The following is an 18,193-nucleotide window of genomic DNA, read 5'->3' as shown; positions in this document are numbered from 1 at the left end:
AAGACATTGGTTACACAAATAAAATTTAAATCCAATGCAAGAAATGCATTTTTGAAAAAATGTCTCAAACTGATCCTCCTCAGCTCTCTTGTAGATAAAGGTGGGGGACCGGGCTGGGGGAGGTGCATTCACTTGTGTAAGATTCTGTTACTAACACTATAATAAAAGTAATTTATTATAGCATTGTTTCCCAGTTGGTCTTCCTTGACGTACAATATCAATAGGCAAAGTAAAACGTCTGCTGGGCGCTTGTGTGCATAACACAGACATTAAAACAGAGGGGGAGGTTGGGGCACAAAGAGTAACAGTGACACAACACAGTTATTATTTACTGAGGCACAAGTAATTCACTAGAATGAATTGAAAATAAGATAGGTAAGAAGACCAACTCCTGTATTTCAATTTGTTACAGCAATGAGTATTATCCTGCTGATTCACAAATAGCCCCAGTGCAAGATCTTAGAAAGAAAAGCAGTTGTAGTGAGGATGTAAGAGATCTTTCAGAGAAAATGGATCTTCAAGATACAACTGAGGATGAGTCACATGACTTCGAAGAAGATAAGCAAACTTCTGAAGGCCAAATGACTGAAGAGATGCCAAGAAAGAAAACCAGAAGAGCTGCAACAAAGTATGTTTGTCTTAACTGCAATGAAAATGATAAGGGTTTTCTTCAAAACTTGTAAGAAAATCTGCATTTAAATATAATTTAGCCTTTGGTTCTTGTTATTCAACCCTAACATGCCTTGCATAGTTTCTTAATTCTTTCTTTCTTTTTCTCCAGTCATTAGAATATGTAATGGAACATTTTAGTCATATGTTGATTAGGCTCACAATTCAGGTTCAGTAATGGTGTTAATCAAGCCCATGATTTAATTTAACATGGGATTCCAGTGATGGATCAGACACAAAGTAAAAGGAGTTCATTTTTATTGACTATGTAGAGGCTTATGATTGTGGATAACCCTTAAAAAAACCTGGGTGTTCCTCATCTATATGATAATGGGAAGCAGCAGAATGGAATATGTTGCAATTAAATAATTCAAAATTTGGAAAGATGTATGCAAACATTGTATATACTGTTCTCTTATACTGGTCTTGTATTCGGGTCTTTTCCCGTATAAGATTGAGATTATCTTGGCAACGTTTCGGCGAGGTCTCACTCGCCATCCTCAGACTGATGTTTTTGGCTTAAAGCGTGGTCGGAGCTGCCGTCTTTCTATAAATCTTGGGGGGGGGGAGGGAGTGCCTGCTTTGTTTCAGTAAGTGGATTGATTGGCTGTGTGGTTGTAACATGATTGGTAGATTGGTGCTGATTGGTGCTGGCTGTGTGTCCATTGTTGTTTTGTGTTGTAACGGCCTGGGTGGTGGGTGGGGCTCGTTTGTTGACTAGGGCTGGTTTCCAGATGTCTGGTAGGCGGAAGGTATTGTCACGTTTATTCATGTTGTGGGGGTGTTTCTCTATTTCTATAGCTTTCATAATTATTCTCTTGTTGAAGTGTTTAGTTTTGGAGATTATTTTGGTTCCTTCAAAATTAATTTCATGTCCTGTAGCTTTAAGGTGCTGGAAAAGGGAGGATGTTTTTTCTTTTCTTTTTTTACTGCGTTCTTGTGTTCTGCAATGTGTGCATTTATTCTCCTGTTTGTTTGTCCTATGTATGTTGCAGGGCAGATTTTGCATGGTATTTCGTAGACTCCTTGGTTTCTAGCTGGATTTTGTCTTTGGGGTTTCTTAAGATGCTGGCTATTTTTTGGTCAGTGTTGAAGGCTGTCTTGATATTGTGTTTGTGGAGAATTTTGCTGATTTTATCTGTGGTGCCTTTGATGTAAGGGAGGAGGGTGATGCCGTTGTTCTGGTCTGTGTCTCGGTTCTTGGGGGGTGTCTCCCTTTGGATTAGGTTGGTGATTGTTTTTCTTTGGAATCCGTTGGAGATTAATACGTTTGTGAGAGTGTGTAATTCAGTTTTCAGGTGGTCTTTGTCGGCTAGGTGTTTGGTTCTGGAGATGAGGGTCTTGGCTACAGAGTTGATCTGTGCAGGGTGGTGATGGAATTGTGCGTTTAAGTAGCCGTTGGTGTTTTTTTTTCCCGGTAGATGGTGTGTCCTAGGGAGCCATTGGGGTTTTTGTAGATTAGGACGTCCCGAAAGGGAAGTTGGTTGTTTGCTTCTATTTCCATAGTGAATTGTATTTTGGGGTGAAGGCTGTTGAGATGTGTGAGGAAATTGTCCAGTTTTTCTTTCCCGTGTGGCCAAATCACGAAAGTGTCATCACCATATCTAAGCCAGAGTTTGGGTTTGTGTTCAGATTTATCTAAGCCGTTAGTTTCAAAATGTTCCATGTATAAGTTTGCGATGACGGGTGAGAGAGGTGATCTCATGGGTGCTCCTTCTATCTGTTTGTATCTTTATCCATTATGGATGAAGTATGTGTTGGTTAGGCAGTGGTTGGTCAGGTCCAGGATGTGTTTAGAGGGGTTGTGTTTGTTCTGGATAGCTGTCAAGGCTTCTTTTATAGGCACTTGGGTGAAGAGGGAGATGACATCGAAGCTCATGAGTAGGTCGCTGGGTTGTAGGTTTTGTTTCTTTATTGTTTCTATGAAGTGGAGTGAGTTTGTACATGTGAGGTGATGAATTCTGCGTAGGGTTGGAGTTGTTTGGCAAGGAATTTGGCAAGATTCTGTAGAGGTGAGCCTATGGAGCTGACTATGGGTCAGAGTGGTGTTCCTTCTTTGTGTATCTTGGGGAGGCCATAGAGCTTGGGGCATTTGGAAGATTTCTCTCTGGGGATGATTCTTTGCTGGATCTCTTCACTGATGGGAGAGGCTTTTATTTTGGATTTGGTGGTTTTTTCCAGGTAGGTGGTGGGGTCTGTGTTTAGAGGTTTGTAAGCGGAGTCTTAGAGTAGGTTGGATAGTTTGGCTTGGTAGTCAGACGTGTTCATCATCACTGTGGCGTTACCTTTGTCTGCTGGGAGAATGATTATGTTGTCTTTCCTCAGGTTGGTGAGTGCTTTTTGTTCTTCTTGCTGTAAGTTGCTTCTGGGTGGATTACTGGAGCAAAGGACGTTGGTGACTGCAAGTCTGATTTTATTGGCTTCATCTGGGTTGACTTTGTTGAGTGTAGCTTCAACTCCACATATGATGTCTTCAGTGGAGATTAGTTTAGGGGCAACTGCAAAGTTGAATCCTCTGGAAAGGACATTTCAGCTGTGATGAGGGTTCTGTCTGATATGTTGTGTACTGTTTGTTTCATGAGTTGCTGTGGAGGGGGGTTGGCCTTCTGTTGCTTTTCTAGTCTGTGGAGTTTGTTGGTGTGTGTGCCTGTCTTGTAGGAGGTTTCTGTTTCAGCTCTCCAGAGGGCTAGTTGTTTGGATTTGTCCCAGAGTGCTGGGTGGATTTTGTTGCTGAGTTTGAGGTGAAGAGTGAGTAGGTCCTGGTTGGTTTGGTCTAGTAGTAATCTTTTCCTGTGGAGTTTGTTTCTGATTAGAGCTAATTCAGTTCTTCTCAGGATCCCTTCAGTGGCTGAGGTTTTAGAATGGAATTTTAGTTGGAAGCATGTGGGGATCAGGCTTTTGTCTCAGCAGTGGTGTAAGAATGTGAGGTCACATAAGATGGTGGCTCTTCAGACTTCAAGTTTCTCGTAGGTCCTGGTGAGCAGGAAGGTTTCCTCCCCGTAGAGGCAAGATATTTGTTTTTGTAGATTTTCACGGGTGTAGGTATGCTGGTCTTGTTGTATTCGGGTCTTTTCCCATGTAAGATTGAGATTGTCTTGGCAACGTTTCAGCAAGGCCTCACTCGCCATCTTCAGGCTGATGTTTTCAGCTTAAAGCATGGTCGGAGCTGCCATCTTTCTATAAATCTTGGTGCGGTGTGTGTGGAGTGCTGGCTTTGTTTCAGTAAGTGGTTTGATTGGCTGTGTGGTTGTATCATGAGTGGTAGATTGGTGCTGATTGGTGCTGACTGTGTGTCCGTTGTTGTTTTGTGTTGTAACAGCCTGGGTGGTGGGTGGGGCTTGTTTGTTCTCTTTTAGTTTATATAGTTTGGATTGAAAAAGTGAGAAAATGTAAGGAATAGTTTTGAAGGTGAAAAAGGCAACAGGCTATTGTTCAATATTTAAATTTTTTTAAAAATAAAGATTATTTCAGCAGGCAATACCAACCCATGAAATTTCAGCAGAAATTGAAATAGTGATTGGTTTCATCATTTTAAGCTTAAAATTTTACTGTAGTCAAGAAATAGTGAAAAAGTCATGAAAGAGTTTTCATCATGTCTTCTGACTATTAGTTGGTGTTCATGGATGCGTTCTGCCAGTCTCCTGCCTGTTTGCCCTACGTAGTGGCTCTTGCAGTTACAAGGTATGTTGTGGATCAGTTCCCCAACCTTTCTGGTTTTGTGGACTAGAGGGTGGGGAGAGGGGAGAGTTTTGTGCAAGCACATGTGCTTGCTCGTGCAAGTGGTGATGCATACTCGCATTTGCCTACCACTTCTGTGGCCTAGATCTGAACGGCTCATGGCCCAGGGGTTTGGGACCCCTGTTGTAGATGACTCCTGTTTTTTTTTCTTTCAGGGCTAGTTTTTTTGGTTTACTTAGGATGTTTTGAAGGGCTTTAAGTTGACGTGTACTGCGTGAATTCCATGTGGTTGTGATAATCTTTTGGTTTCTGAGATGTTCTTGATGTATGGCAGCGTTACTCTTTTAAGGCCTTGGTTTGGTTGTGCTGTATTGGGTTGAGTGCCAGGCACTTTTTGATAAAGTTGCATGGATATCCATTTTGTTGGTATATGTTGTATAGATGCTCTGTTTACTTCTTTTGGTGTTGAAGGTTGCTGCAGTGAGTTTGTGCTTGTCTAAACAAAGTTCTGAAACACAGCTTCTCTTGTGGAAGATTGGCTTGTTGCTTTGGTAGTGAAGCACTTGGTGTGGGTGGTTTTTCTATACACTTGTGTTTCCAGTTTGCCATTGTAATCTCTGCTGATCAGGATGTCCAGGAAGGGGAATGACCTGTTTTCTTCTTCTCTGGTAAACTGGATTCCTTTAAAGATGTTGTTGAGGTTCTATGGATGTTCTCTAATTGTCCCCTTTTTTTTATGGTGAAAGTGTCTACATATCTGAACCATATTTGGGTTGTATTTGTGGAAGTGCTGTGGCTTCTAGGCACTGCATAACAACCTCCTCTATAAGCCCTGAAAGCGGTGATCATATAGGTGTACCTCAATTTGTTGGTAAGTTTGTCCATCAAACTGGAAGTATCTGTTTAGACCGAGAAAGAATCTATGACCACATTGCTCCACAACACATCTGATCTCACCAAACACACGAAGATTAAAAGGATTATGAGATCCTTTGTGTATTTGGTTAAGTCAGATGTGCTTTGGAACGATGTGCTCACAGATTCTTTGGCTAAGCCTGGATCTGTAGATGTGAAAAGGGCTGTGATATCAAATGAGATTATGATTTTGTCCTCATCTATAGTATCGACTCTGATTTTTTGAAGGCACTGTTTTGGGAGTTGAGAGTCAAGCCACTAGAATGTAAACCGAGAGCAAACCACACTGTTACTAGCACTGATGGTTTTTACCTACTTTGGGTAATGAAATGTCTGCAAGAAAATAACTAAGTTCAGAGAGCAAAGACCCCTCAATTCAGTACTGGTGTGAGAAAAGATTTTCTAATTCTAATAAGTTTTTCCAAAGGTCTGCTTCAAAGAACTCAAAAGAAGCAAATAGTGATATATAACAATGACATAATTATATTATTTGGGTCATGAGGGGTTAGAAGTGTCTAACCAACAGAGTGATCCCCTGGATTTCTCCAAATTAAATGCATTACTGTTACCTTCTCTGGAAAAAATATGAGACTAGAATTTTCTGGTGAGGGAGATGTGCAATTTTCTGCTTAGTTTTCTACAGCTTAACATAACATCCAAACCCAAGTAAACTGGTCTGTCTTATTCTTAATATGATTAATGGAAGTAAATTTCTAACTGAATGGAGTTGGCTTTTTGTTATTGCTAATCACTAGCTAAGGATAGCATTAATGGGGTTTGGGTGTCATAAATGTAGCTAACACAGAATGGAAGCAAAGGCATCGGAAATCTCATGTGCATCCTGGCTTGTTCCTTTTCATAATGTCTGAACCGACAGGCTATCAGTCAATAAAATAACCCAGTGATATTTGTAAAGAGCTGTGTAAACTTAAGAACATACAAGAAAGCATTTGATAAATTTGTTTGTAGTTTTAAAATGTTTCCATCTCAGAAGTCAAATTTTGTTTTTTGGTGTCTTTTACTAACAGCTGATCTATTCTGTTTTGTTTTTCAGGCAGCTCATCAGTCACTTGCAGGTTTTCACTCAGTTTTCAAATCCCCGTGCTTTGTATTTAGAACCCAAATTGAATGAAATATATGTTCAGGTAAAGAATTTTTTTAATGGTTAATTTAAAAAATGATTAAAATGATTAATACACCTGCATATTTATTATCTTACAGTTTGAAATAATTTGGGAAAGTTTTTTGTTTCAGAATTTGTTCCCACTTGAGAATACCACTTCCAGAATTACTAGCCAGCATGAAAGTGACTACATTATTTTGCAGAAATTAGTTACTTAACAAATAAATTAAAATTAAACATAAGATAGGTAAAAATAAAAAGGGGAAAAATAAAAATAAAATGTATTCACATGATAATCTGAATTATGATGTTCACATTAGAAAGTAATAATTTCTGAGCTCTGTTATGATCTTTCTTGGCTGGTGGTAGAATGATTATGATAGTAGTCAGAAATAGCTTAAATCAGCCTTCAATTTATTAAGAAAAATAAGCTGCAAGATCTAGGCTTGCTGTTTCCTATCCCAGCAAGTCAAATAGACAAAGAGGAATTGAGTTTTGTTAAGTATATTTGGAGTCCCCAAGCTGCAGGCTGTGGCCTGTTTGGAACTAGGCTGCAGAAGTGATGGATATGCACACGTGCAGCTCTACTTGTGTGAACGGCGAGCACAATGCACACGCAAATGGAGCTGTGCGCGCATTCACCTGCCACTTGTGCTGAACCATCCCCTCACCTCCTGCCAGTCCTCAAATCCAGAAAGATTGGGAATGTTGAAGTACATGATGAATTTTGCAGGTAAAGGAAAAGCCTTATAGAAGTAAGAATTTAAGTGAGATAGTATAGGGCAGGTGTGGTAAAGCTTTTTTGGCTTGCGTGCCAAAAGCGGGGGTGGGTGGGAATGAAAGGGGGGCATGTGCAGGTGTGCCACACCCATAATGCAATGCGCATGACACCAACACACATGCGCACATGACCAGCATTCCCCCCCCCATTTTTGGCATGCTTTTTTCACCCTCCATAAGTTCCAGAGGCTTTATAGGAGCCTGGGGAGGGCAAAAACAGCCTCCCCCAACCCTCGGAGGCTTCAAGAGCTTCCCTGAAGCCTCCAGAGTGCAAAAACCCAGTCCCATCAGGGAATGGATTTCTGGTCTGCTCGTAGGGTCAGTTTTAGCCCTCCGGAGCGTAGGGCCGTTTTTTGTCCTCTGGAGCCTTCAGGGAAGCCTCCTGAAGCCCCTGAAGGCTCCAGAGGGCTAAAACCGGCCCCACGAGCAAACTGGAAGTACATTCCCAAACTTATGGTTTGCCTATAGGGCCAGTTTTTCGCACTCTGGAGGCTCCAAGGAAGCCTCCGGAGGGCGAAAAATGGCCTCAAAAGAAAGCTGATGTTAGCTGGCCAGCGCATGCATGCACACTGGCCTTGCGTGCCCTGACAAATAGCTGCGCATGCCACCTGTGGCACGCGTGCCATAGGTTTGCCATCACGGGTATAGGGATTGCATAAATGCTTTTGGATTATAACAACTGATTATGCTTTTTGACAAGAAGCTGATTCTTGGAGATTCTTGTTTTGAGGATCATTCTTTTTAATGTGCAGTCTTTACAGTAGAGTTCAATAATAGAATGTAAATCATTTTATAGTAATTAGAACTACCTGTCTCAAATTCCTTGTTGGAAATATGAAGCATTACCACACTTTAGGGATAGATATTAAGAGTCTAGATGATATGGTAATTATTAGAGGACCAATGGTCTTATAGGCGAGCACATATGTGTTTCAGATTTTTACAGTGGTGCACTGAAGTTCATGGACTCTAGGTATAAGAACAATTGTTAAAATGGCAAAAACATTCCTTGCTTATGGATTTTGCTGTTTGCATAATTACTATGCTCTATGGATTTTCTTCAGTAAAAGCACAGTGTAAATTGTAAAAGAGTATTGTTGTAATACGCTACTATAACACAGTTCTGTTTTAACCTTGGTTTGTTTTAAAACATTATTTTCAGCTGCTGACCCACCAAGACCAAAATGTGCAAAAAGTAGCTCTTGACTGCATCATGACGTACAAGCATCCACAACTTCTGCCCTATAAGTAAGAGATAATGTCTGCTTGTCTGCATTGAATTATATGTGATCATATACTCACAAATATAGCTTCAAACTTAGCATATAGATTCTGTAATTGTGTTACTTGCTATTGCTTTATTGCTTTGGACTAATATTTTGGACATATACTTAACCTGGTTTAATGACATACATTGTATCATTACACTAGTTTGTTACATATTTATTATAGAGTGTGAGGGAGATGTGCAATTTAAAAATGAGACAGAAAGATAGATAAAACATACTAAAAATGACTGGAGGCTCCTTGCTGTGTTGGTACTTTATCCAATCCATTTGATTTTACTTTCATGTTATATATTTTGTCAATTTTGCTGGTCATCGATTGAATAAATATCTCTCACGTGTATCTTCTCAAGTACTAAAAAGTTTGTGACCTTGTATTTTAATAAATTATGCAAAGAATCTTCGTTTGTTGTGTTATGTACTTACAGAGAGAATTTATATCGGCTATTGGAAGATAAGAGTTTTAAAGAAGAAATAGTTCATTTTAGTATTTCTGAAGAAAACAGTATAGTAAAATCACAGCACCGACCAGAACTTATTCCTGTTTTGATGAGGTAAGGGACTTTTGTATGTTAATTATAGGTATTGTTTTACTTTTTATTGCTTTAGGCAATGTGTTGTTTTCACTCCTCAGGGTGTAATATTTTAAACTTCTACTTGCACAATTTACCAGATGATACATGCTGTGATGAATGTTTAAAAATAAAATCTTACCTCCTACCTCCCAGAGAAGATGGAAATTTTGATCCATTGTCCAGATTTTACTGTAAACATACCATCTTTGTAATAAACTTGTTAACTCATGTTCTTGTATAAAACTACTATCATAACTTATTGTTTTTAAGTGGCTTTTCTCTTAAATTATAAAAGCTAGCTTTATTTCTAATCAAAGGACAGATTTCCCAACTGTGGGCTTGATGGTAGACCCCAGGGAAGATCAAATGTGGTGAAATGGTTATATTGCTGATTTGGGATTGGAAAAAAAGGCTATCTGCGAATACCACTAAGTAATCAAGTTTACATTGAACTATTTACTACTTTCTACTCTAAAATATTTCAGAGATATTGTAAAAATAAATGGAGGCAAAACTGTTTACCATATGCATGTAAACTGGGGTTTAATTAAATCTAGGGTTATTTGAATCAAATTTGGCCACATAATTTTATGGCAACAATATAGAAAGGATTTTTTTTCAACATTGCAGTAGTCTATAGTCCTGAGATTTCCTGGTGATGTCCTGTCAAAGTTTCATGCCTGATCCTGCTTAGCTTTCCAATATCAGCCAAGCTTGGAGAGCTATGTAAAGTGGGTGAGCTATGTAAAGTGGGAGACTGTAGAAGATAAAATTATCAATAAATAAAATAAATGTGGATAAAGAATGAAATAAGTTCTAGTAAGTATGGATGTAAGTGTTAAGTAATTAAGCTCCCTGTTAGGAGAGCAAGTATGCAGAGAAGCGTAATGAGAGTGGTATGGAATAACATGCACAAACCAGCATACAGGGACAATGAATAGTATAAAAATATAGTAGTTTACTATGTAGAAATATAGAGGTATTCAGAGTCCGGTTAACAGTCCAAGTCATACACGGTTCAGTAATTCAGTTATCAAAATAGTCAGTCTAACACACAAAATAGCTAAACAGTAGCAAACCACAATACCTCACGATACAGCCATCAGCGTCTAACAAACAGAGAGCTAACAGCCATTCTGGCTCCCTCTTATGGCTGCTTGAGGTAACAAACCAATTACATCTCTTAAGCATTTAAAGTAACAGTAAGGTAATCATAGCTTATATACATTGCCAAGCCAAACCTAGGGTTACATCCCTAACAGTAAGAATAAAACAACTTTCAGTTGTGAATTATTTTTCAATAACATTCATTATAATAGTTGACCAGACAGATATCCCTCCGTTATCTTTTACATCTTAAGATGTTTATTGCTTTCCCCGCAGCAAAAACCCTGTAAGGTGGATTGGGCTAAGAGGAGTGACTATCCAATGATCCCACCAGCTTCCATGCCTAAAGGAGGACTAGAACTCATTGTGCCCCAGTTTCTAGACTAGCACTTAATCACTACACCAAACTGCCTGTTTGATTTGGGATGATTATTGCAGTTTGTGGCATGCTGGGAATTTCTTGTAGGACTAGCACACACAGAGCCTTTTGCCTATAGATCCATAGCTTCTGAAAAGCTAACAGGATTTCTTTTTACCCCTTGAAGGATTCTGTATGGACGGATGAAAAACAAAACTGGAAGCAAAACACAAGGGAAATCAGCGGCGGGGACCCGTATGGCTATTGTTTTGAGATTCCTTGCAGGCTCTTTATCTGAAGAGATAAGGGTGTTTTTGGATCTGCTCTTTGAGCCTGTGAGACACTTCAATAATGGTATGTTTTGCACAGGAAAAAAAAAGTTTTGGCAAATATAATGCAGCTGTCAACAAGTTTAAAGGGATTGAAGCTTGTAGAAATAAACATAAACCCAAAACCATATGGCAAGTGTCTCTACTGTCAACATTGCCCATTGAAGATTGAGCATGGCTGGTAGCTTCAGAATGTTGAATATTTATGGCAAAATAATAATATTTTATTTCTTCGCATGCATTATTGCATTGGCTCATTGCTATTGTTCTTTTGTACTTCCTGGAATATTTCAAGATTGAGATGGTTTAAAAATGTATAAAGAAATTAATTAGACGAATGAGTGGGAAGTGAAGCATTGGATGACATGCGTGGGTCCTTAACGTTGAAAGGAGAACATGGCATTTTCCAAGTGACTGGTGACCTGGTAGCTGCAGTGAATACCACATTCTTATGACTGCAATCACACACACTCCGGTTAATAGCGATGGAGAAAAAAACAACTTCCCTTCCCTTTCTTTTTCCTTCCCAACCCCTAACTCTCTTACCCACTTTCCTGCATTTTTCTTTAGATTTTTTTATCCCACTTTTTGTTATTTTTTATAAATAACTTAAACACACTCTTTCCTCCTTCTATTTTCCGCAGAACAACTCTGTGAGGTGAGTTGGGCTGAGAGAGAGTGGCTGGCCAAAAGTTACCCAGCCGACTTTCATGCCTAAAGCAGAACTAGAGCTCACGGTCTCCTGGATTTTAGCCTGGTTGTTTGGTTTGACAGGGTGGTCAAGACTTCAGAATACGATGACTTTGATGGGCTGTGTCATGAACTATCAACCCTCTCAGAGTTAATGTTAATTCTTGGGGGAGGGAGGGGGAAGAATGAAAGGGTCAGGTCAGGTCTGTCATATAATCCTCCCTCCCATTTTCCCACAGCAGAATATGTGGCAGGCCTGAAGGCCCAATGTAAAAGATGGCTTCCAGGTCTGACAGAAAGCTTTTAGTCAACTGGGCAATTGCTCTGAAAGTGCCCTAAAGTTGATTTTCAGTCCTCTTACTGGAATGCTAATACTCTTAAGAGTTAAATGGCCTTTCAGTAGCCATGTCATAAGTACAGGAGTGATGATCGGTAAAGCCAGTGGTAACTGGTTGATAATTATATTGAATTGTAGTGAACTGCAGCTGGTGATTTCAAGGATTACGGGGCTTTGGTGTTGCCTACATAAGGCCCCTAATATTCTAGAGGAGGTTGTGGCTGACTGATCAGACTCTTGAAACATGAACCAGCCTGTTTGGAACAATTACATCCTACAACCTTTTGTGCTGAGCCCAACTTCCTTTAATGTAAATTCATTAGCATGAGCACACCATGTGCAGCAATGATAATGAAGCAGTTGAGAAAGTTGATTTAATAATATTATGTTAAGGAGATTGGTTGAGCAATTGATTATGGGAAAGTAAACCTTTCTAATTCTGGAGATTAATGCTGGATCAGCATTGTCTAATGCAGGGGTGTCAAGCTCATGGCCCATAGGCCTGATGCCCTCACACACTGGCCATGCCCATCCTCATTTAAGCGAAGGGGGAAAAGTCGTGATATGACGCATGACAACGGTGAGTTTGACACCCCTGATCTAGTGGAACTGGAGATTTTGCGTATAGCTAACGTTAAGCATTTAGTTACTGAACTCAGTCATCACATCTCATAGATCTTGATTAATGTGAGATAACAGTTGCACTTTGAAAATATAAACGTTCATCCTGTGTTAGAATCCTTAACATAACTGTTTTTCAAATTAAAAATTGATTTGTTTAGTGAGACTATATGTGGGTATGCACATACAGGGCTTCTGTATTAGCAAGAATTATTTTCTGTCATTTTTAAATATCACCTTAAAATTTGATTCCCTAAATTGGGCATTGTTTTGTAGCTAAAGCACAACCATTCTTAATTTGCCAATTTCTACTATCGTGACCAAATCTTGAATTTAGATTTACATGTACAAAATATTGAAGAGTATCCCCATTCTGTAGAATGCTTATCAATATACATTCATTGTTCTCTTCTTTCCTCTTTTATCTTTTCTCTCTGTTTTAAAGGACATTGCCACTCTGCAGTGCTTCAAGCTGTGCAAGATTTGGATTTATCTCAAGTCTTACCGTTAGGCCGTCAACATAGCCTTTTCAACAGCTTGGAAATAGTACTAAAAAACCTGGGACATCTCATTAGCCAGAACCTGCCTGAGATTTTACAGATTTTACTTTGCATGACAGCAACAGTATCACACATTCTTCAGGAAAGAGAAAAGGTGAGAGCTGCTGATATTTAAGCTGACATGTAAGAGTTAAAAAAATCTTGGCGTAATTAATTAAGAAAGGAATGCTAGTACTTGAATTAAAGTAATAAAGATAAATGCTTACTGAATATTAGCATGACCCACAAGGATGCATTTCAGTTATTTTACAAAATTAAACATTTGGTTTAGGTTCTAAATTTAAGACAAAAAGTGCAATGTGTATATATTAGATATACAGTATCAAAAGGCTATTAATAATATTGGTAACCTGTTATAGTCTTTGTGTATTTTTGGCAGAGAGAGTCATGCTAGGCTAAATGAAGTACACTACTTCAGTGCTACATAATAGTAAGATAAATTTGCTTGTCAAATTTAATTCAGTTGAAGACAAATTTCCTGTGTGTCCAATCACACTTGGCCAATAAAGAATTCTATTCTATTCTATTAATAGCCCTCCTCTGTTTTATCAACATCAAATCAAATCTTTATCATTGTCTAGCATAGAGTTTCCATATGCTAACCAGAATACAGCAATAATCCTAATCCTTAGATATCAGGAAAATAGTTACATTGAGAGTCCCAAAAGTACTTTCAGGCTCTGACCTTTACGAGGCAGCTGGTTAAACTGGGAAAAGGCTGATCTTTTTAGCAAGGTAATTACTGGTAAAGTTTTGCATAAAGTTACTCAGTAACATTGAAATGAACATCTGTAATTCAGTAACCCCAAAAATACTTTCACCATTGTCATTTGTTAAACTGAATTTAACATTTAATTATCCATTGAAGAGCTAAGACACTTAAAGTCTGTGAGAGCCCTATTTGTACTTCACTTGGTAGTTTTCTCAATGTGTTAATCATACATTACAGACAAACATTCTTAACTTTGTATAATTATAAAGAAACTTAGCTTTACAGTTTCCTAAAGTTTGCAATATTTTTGTGGCTATGGTGCTTAAATTTTCTTTCTCTGCTATGCAAGTTCTTAACAGAATTTTGTGTTGACTTTACCTCTCACACATTATAGACATTACAATTTCAGTTGTAAGAAGGTTATAGAGAAAGAAATAATGTGCAGTTGCTAGTAAAATATCTAAAAAGCGACTTCCCAAAGTATCATCGTATCTAGATATAATATGTGGTTAATAATATGTGGATAATGCATGCTAATGTCTAATAATGAATTTTAACTATTTTGACCCAATACATGAATAAAAAATGCAATTTTCTGAAAATGCTTTGCTTAAGGAAAGAAAAAAAACATCACAGTTTCTTTTACAGATTCAACTCAGATGTATCAACCAGCTGAAAAACTTAAGGCGCCTTGGACTTAAGCTTATAGCAGACTTTTTCTCTGACTTTGAAATGTACAGCTTCAGTGGAGAGGAGATTGATGCTGTGTTCTGTGCAGTGGTGTGGCCCCAGGTAAGGTGCTCTTTTCAGTAAGTGATACCCAAGGTTAGCATATACCTTCTGGAAGATGAGTAAAATTTGGGGCAAAAGGAAAAGAGTATATTCAAATAAAGTATCTCACTTCATTATATCCCCATGAGATGGTCCACATTTTCAAGGCTTATATTTTACTTAAAATATTATCTACTTGTCAGGTGCCTGAGGGTCAAGAGGTGGGGTTGTACCTGTGCTTTGGCTGTATTCATTGTTATTGGTGGATCTGTTTTTATCTTGGCTGCTGTTGTAGATATGTTGTTTTGCTTTTCTGCTTTTATATTTTTAATGTTGTTAGCTGCTCAGGGTCAGTAACTTGAGATTGGTGTCCATATAAATTGAACATATGGTTCAATAAATATTGGGTGAATTTTCATCGCTGTGACATTGTTCTGACCTAGGCTTCCCAAGAGCATGAAGCAAATCCTTGTCCCGACAAAAATCCCTTTTATTAATTTAGTGTGAATTCTGCTCATTCACATCCAGTAAAATCTTTCAAGGGAGGATTTACAGTCACAGACCTTATCTGGCTTGGAGAGCTGACAGGCCAACATCTGCAAAATTTGGCAAGGAGTCTCAGAGAGTCACAAACCAATTAAGCGAACTAATTGTCTCCTGCAAACTCCACTCCCCTTTTGCTCCTCTTTTATTTCCTCTGGCAGGGGCCTTTCATCATCTACCTGTGGCCTTACTCCAAAGTTGGCCCCTGTTCTTTAGCTGTTTCCTTCGTGTGGCAACTCTGTGCCTGTGCACCTGGGAACAGGCTGCCACTGTTTGTCTGCCTCACTAATGTCTGACTCTAAAGTCAGCTGATAATTGGCATATGGCTCTGGCCCCCTCTCTGCCTCCGACACAGAGCTCTCTCATCAGAGCCTTCCCCAGACTCCAGGACTGGCCCATGTTCCTCCCCAACCTCCTCACTGTCTGAATCTGCTGCCAGCTCTGCTAGCCGCTGGCGGGTCACAACAGACATAGATCAGCAAATACGACTCTACATTTGCAACTGAGAAATGTAAAAATTACAAAAGGGTCTCCTTTAGATGAAATACGTATATCCTTAAGTTAGACAGAGTTACTGGGCAAAGGTTACTGCATTCAGAGTTCCATCCTCCCTTATTTTCATTTGTACCATTGGCCTCCTTAATAGGTGAATAGTTGAATTCACCTTCTTCCTCTTAAGTCAGGCCAACCTCCAACAGAGATGAAATAAACCATATTGATAGTAGTTATGTGATATTGTATGATAATTAAATATACATAATATGAAATTTCTTCTTGTTAGCTCAGGCTGGAAAGAACATTTCTGTAATTTAGCCAGAAATGGTATGTGATATCCACTTTTCTTTGGAGCTAGGATCCTGGGACTTAGAGACTATCCTTTAAAATTTACCAGCAGGCCCATCTCACTTGGTGAACTGAAGACCATGCCTGACAGTAACATGCTGGGTTGGACTCTTCAAAGTATTTTTGTGCGTGAGGCCAATGGAAGCAGCTTTTGCTATTCTGGTGCAAAAGGCATTGCAGTCAATATTGGTTGCATTCATACTAGATTCATATGTTGTGCTATGTCAAGGTGAAAGGAACCCCTGGCCTAGTATAGCATGTGAGCTCAGATAGTTCATGGTTCTTTCAGATGCAAATAGTCTTGCTTCTTCTATTCTGAATAGCTATCCTATGATATACTTGTTAACAGAGTCTGATTTTATCTTCCTGCTTTGTTTCCCCCTCCTCCCCCCCAGATCACTAGGCTGGCTTCTGAGAGTCAATACTCTCCTACTCCTTTACTTAAAATTATTCACATCTGGAGCAAAAACCCCAGGTAAGCTATTCACTTTTAGCAAAAAACAAAAAAAACCCTTCAATAATTATTATAGACTGTACTATCTACATTATGTAAAAGCTTTAAATCCAGTAGGTTTATTGCCCTGCAGGTTAACTTGCAATTGTGGTTTTAGAACTCTCTGCCATCTGCATTAGTCACAGACTACAACCCCCATTAGCTCTTATTATTCACATGGCTGATCGGGCTGACAGAAATTGTATGTCAGTCACAGATGGAAAGCCTTAGTTGTCTGCCTGCGTTCGTTGTATGTACAAACAAATCAATTAGGATAACTGTGATAGTGGGGCCAGGCAAAACAGGGCTAATTAAATCTATTTCAAATATTTGTTTCCTGCCAAAATATAGTGTCCTTGTTGTCCTCTTCTTTTCCCTGTCTGTTTTTCTTTTCCTGGAGCATTGAACAAGAGTGAGCTGCAAGCTTGTGATTCGAAGAGGCTTATCATGGTCACGTCAGCTTCTGGCGTTTCTCTTTCCCCAGTCCCAACTTTTCTTAAATCAAGTGATTTCTTGCATTGCACCCAAACCATGATTTACAAGTGTCAGTGGCTGGTTTTATACAACCAAAAAGGCAAAACTAAATAATGTGATTATTTAATCATCTCTTAATACAGCGTGAACCATGTCTTATTACAGCAGGAGTTCTAGCAATTGAACTTCTCAAGTGTTTTTAATCCTACAGATAGAATCGTTCTCAACTTAGTTATATTTTAACCTCTAAGGCTAGTCTGTACATTCGTAGAATAGTCTGTTCCTGATCTCGAGTCCTAGTTTGGAATTTGGTAGCAATTATTCAGGGGATTTCATGCATTTTGTTCACTGTTAATGTCTGGAAATGGTCGTAAATGTTTTTATAGTAAACGAAGTTGAAACAATTTCTTTCGGTTCTCTACCAGAAGAATGAAAAACTTGTCCTTTTTCAGTTTAGAATCCCATGTAATTTATTTCTTTAAATTCCCCTTCCCCCTTCTCACTTTACTTTTAGGTATTTCATTTTGCTGGCTAAGCAGAAGCCAGGGCACCCAGAGTATGACATATTATTAAATGTATGTGCCGTGCTTTCAGCCAAGGCTCTGGGAGAGGGAACTGCTGGTACTGTGATGGATGTGATTGACAGCCTTCTCAATATTCCTGACTTTGAACCTAATGACAAAATTAGCAGCCTGACAGTGACCGACTGCATCTTTATTGACGTTGAAGAAATAGCAGGAGGTAGGAATGGATAGGTCTCAATTGGATGGCACTATTTGTTTGTTTGTTTATTACAATACTGCCCATTTCCATAGGGCAGAAGGAGTTCAGAAAAACAAGGAAAATATATATAAAGTCAAAGGCACATAATATTAAAACTATAAAATGGGCAGTCCAGTCACCATTGGAGCCAAACTCTCAGTTAAATAGCTAGATTCTAAGCAACTTTTTAAAAGACAAGAAGATTCAGATGATGATAGGATAAATGTTAATTTGTAAATGAAAATGGTTTCAGTCTATTACATTTGAGCTTTACAGAGGTACAAAATATAGGTAGTTCTCAGCTTACGATCACAATTGAGCCCAAAATTTATGTTGCTAAGTGAGACATTTGTTAAGTGAATTTTCTTCCATTTTACAACCTTTCTTGTAGAAGGTAAGTGAATCACTTCAGTTGTTGTTAGTAACATGAGTTACTAATAGTAACTTAGAATCTGGCTTCTCCATTGACTTTGCTTGTCAGAAGGCTGCAAAAGATGATCACATGACCCTGGGACACTGTCATAAATATGAACCAGTTATCAAACATTTGCTAATAAATCACATCAC

The 18,193-nt window shown here is 38.8% G+C and overlaps 1 protein-coding gene across 1 annotated transcript in view; it reads left to right on the top strand.

Moving 5' to 3' along the window:
• The window catches only part of UTP20 (UTP20 small subunit processome component), an 89,189-nt gene that overhangs the window by 34,752 nt on the left and 36,244 nt on the right, over positions 1-18,193 (top strand). The window contains exons 22-30 of the mRNA XM_081957175.1: positions 413-628; positions 6,317-6,407; positions 8,328-8,413; positions 8,880-9,005; positions 10,679-10,845; positions 12,914-13,122; positions 14,389-14,532; positions 16,293-16,372; positions 17,379-17,605. Of these exons, the coding sequence (XP_081813301.1) occupies positions 413-628; positions 6,317-6,407; positions 8,328-8,413; positions 8,880-9,005; positions 10,679-10,845; positions 12,914-13,122; positions 14,389-14,532; positions 16,293-16,372; positions 17,379-17,605 (1,346 nt within the window). The remainder of the gene's footprint in view (positions 1-412; positions 629-6,316; positions 6,408-8,327; positions 8,414-8,879; positions 9,006-10,678; positions 10,846-12,913; positions 13,123-14,388; positions 14,533-16,292; positions 16,373-17,378; positions 17,606-18,193) is intronic.

Source organism: Natrix helvetica (genome assembly GCF_964273705.1).
Source record: "Natrix helvetica genome assembly, chromosome: 6".
NCBI classification, from domain to species: Eukaryota; Metazoa; Chordata; class Lepidosauria; order Squamata; family Natricidae; genus Natrix; species Natrix helvetica.
This window is presented reverse-complemented; position numbering and strand designations above follow the sequence as displayed.